The 1661-nt window shown below is 39.4% G+C and overlaps 1 protein-coding gene across 1 annotated transcript in view; it reads left to right on the top strand.

Annotated features, from left to right (window-relative positions):
- ZNF880 (zinc finger protein 880) overlaps positions 1–1661 on the top strand; it is a 24975-nt gene that overhangs the window by 19697 nt on the left and 3617 nt on the right. Inside the window, exon 5 of the mRNA XM_011965843.1 lies at position 119. Within this exon, the coding sequence (XP_011821233.1) occupies position 119 (1 nt within the window). The remainder of the gene's footprint in view (positions 1–118; positions 120–1661) is intronic.

Raw genomic sequence — 1661 nt, 5'->3', positions numbered from 1 at the left:
AGGACACTGTGTTTTCAGATTATTGTCTGATTTAGAGAGCATGGAGGTGGGGAGGAATCATATAAAACTATGATGGCAGTCATCATACTGTTGCTGAGCACATTTTTCCTGACAGAAGGGTACAGTGCTTCTGTGCTCTACCAACTAGCCATGAAATAGAGCGTATCTGTAGAAACAATGCAAGGGAGATGGTGGCCACGTGAATTGCATAGCAATCACTGTTTAGGCAAGAATGATTAAAAAGTAGTCATTTTTGGCTGGGTGCGGTGGCTCACACCTATAATCCCAGCACTTAGGGATGCTGAGGTGGGTGGATCACTTGAGGTCAGGAGTTTGAGACCAGCCTGGCCAACATCGCCAAACTCCATCTCTACTAAAAATACAAAAGTTAGCTGAGTGTGGTGGTAGATTATTGTAATCCCAGCTACTCTGGAGGCTGAGGCAGGAGAATCGCTTGAACCTGGGAGGCAGAGGTTGCAGTGAGTCAAGATCGCACCATTGCACTCCAGCTTGGGTGACAAGAGCAAAACTCTGTCTCAAAAAAAAAACAAAAAAACAAAAAAAACAGTGGTCATTTTTGAAATGGAAGAGAGAAGAGTTAGATTAGAGAATTTAAACTACCAGTATGCCATGTTCTTGAGTAGCATTTACATTTAACTGTTGGCATAATTTCCAACTGTTTGATTTAGAATGTACATAGTTCTCATGTTTTAATTAATAAAATTAAAATCTTCCCAAGTATGAATCACATCATTTTTACCAACTGTTTTATTTCCCCTTAGGAGAATATACTGCACAATAATGCACCATTAATAGTAAATACTCTGCAATTTGGTTTTTTTGTCTTCACACCGAGCTATGTAGCAGTGATATGTGTCTAACTACTCTAGTATAAAATAGGCATTTAAAAAAATGCACCATTAGAATTTTAAGGTTGACGCATCCAGAACAGTTTTGTGTATGTGTGAAATGAAACAACATATGCATACACTTGTGAGTGCATATCCTTGGGTAAGTATAATTTAGACTAATCATACTTAATACTTGAGTTATTCTCTCTGTGCTCTGGCAAAGAATGCTTATATGGGTACATATAATCCATAACAGTGCCACTTCAGCCTCATACACCCTCAAAAGTCCATCAAACATTTCACTGTTCATTATATTTCTGTGTGCCTAAGTGTGGCAAAGACATGCACCTTAATTTTTATAACACGAAAATACAAATATATGACAAATACTATTAAATGAAAGAAAGTATTGAATAAGAGTGAAATTACTGTACCACAATGTCTTTTTTTTTTCCTAGTAGTCCTTGGTGACATAAGTGGAAAAATATTAATATTCATAAATTTTTTTCTTTTTTTTGAGACTGAGTCTCTGTCGCCCAGGCTGGAGTGCAGTGACGCGATCTCGGCTCACTGCAAGCTCTGCCCCTGGGTTCTTGCCATTCTCCTCAGCCTCCTGAGTAGATGGAACTACAGGTGCCTGTCACCTCACCTAGCTATTTTTTTGTATTTTTAGTAGAGACGCGGTTTCACTGTGTTAGCCAGGATGGTCTCGATCTCCTGACCTCGTGATCCACCTGCCTCGGCCTCCGGAAGTGCTGGGATTATAGGCTTGAGCCACCACGCCCAGCTAATTTTTGTATTTTTAATAGA

Source organism: Mandrillus leucophaeus, unplaced genomic scaffold (genome assembly GCF_000951045.1).
Source record: "Mandrillus leucophaeus isolate KB7577 unplaced genomic scaffold, Mleu.le_1.0 Scaffold74, whole genome shotgun sequence".
In the NCBI taxonomy this organism is placed as follows: Eukaryota; Metazoa; Chordata; class Mammalia; order Primates; family Cercopithecidae; genus Mandrillus; species Mandrillus leucophaeus.
This window is presented reverse-complemented; position numbering and strand designations above follow the sequence as displayed.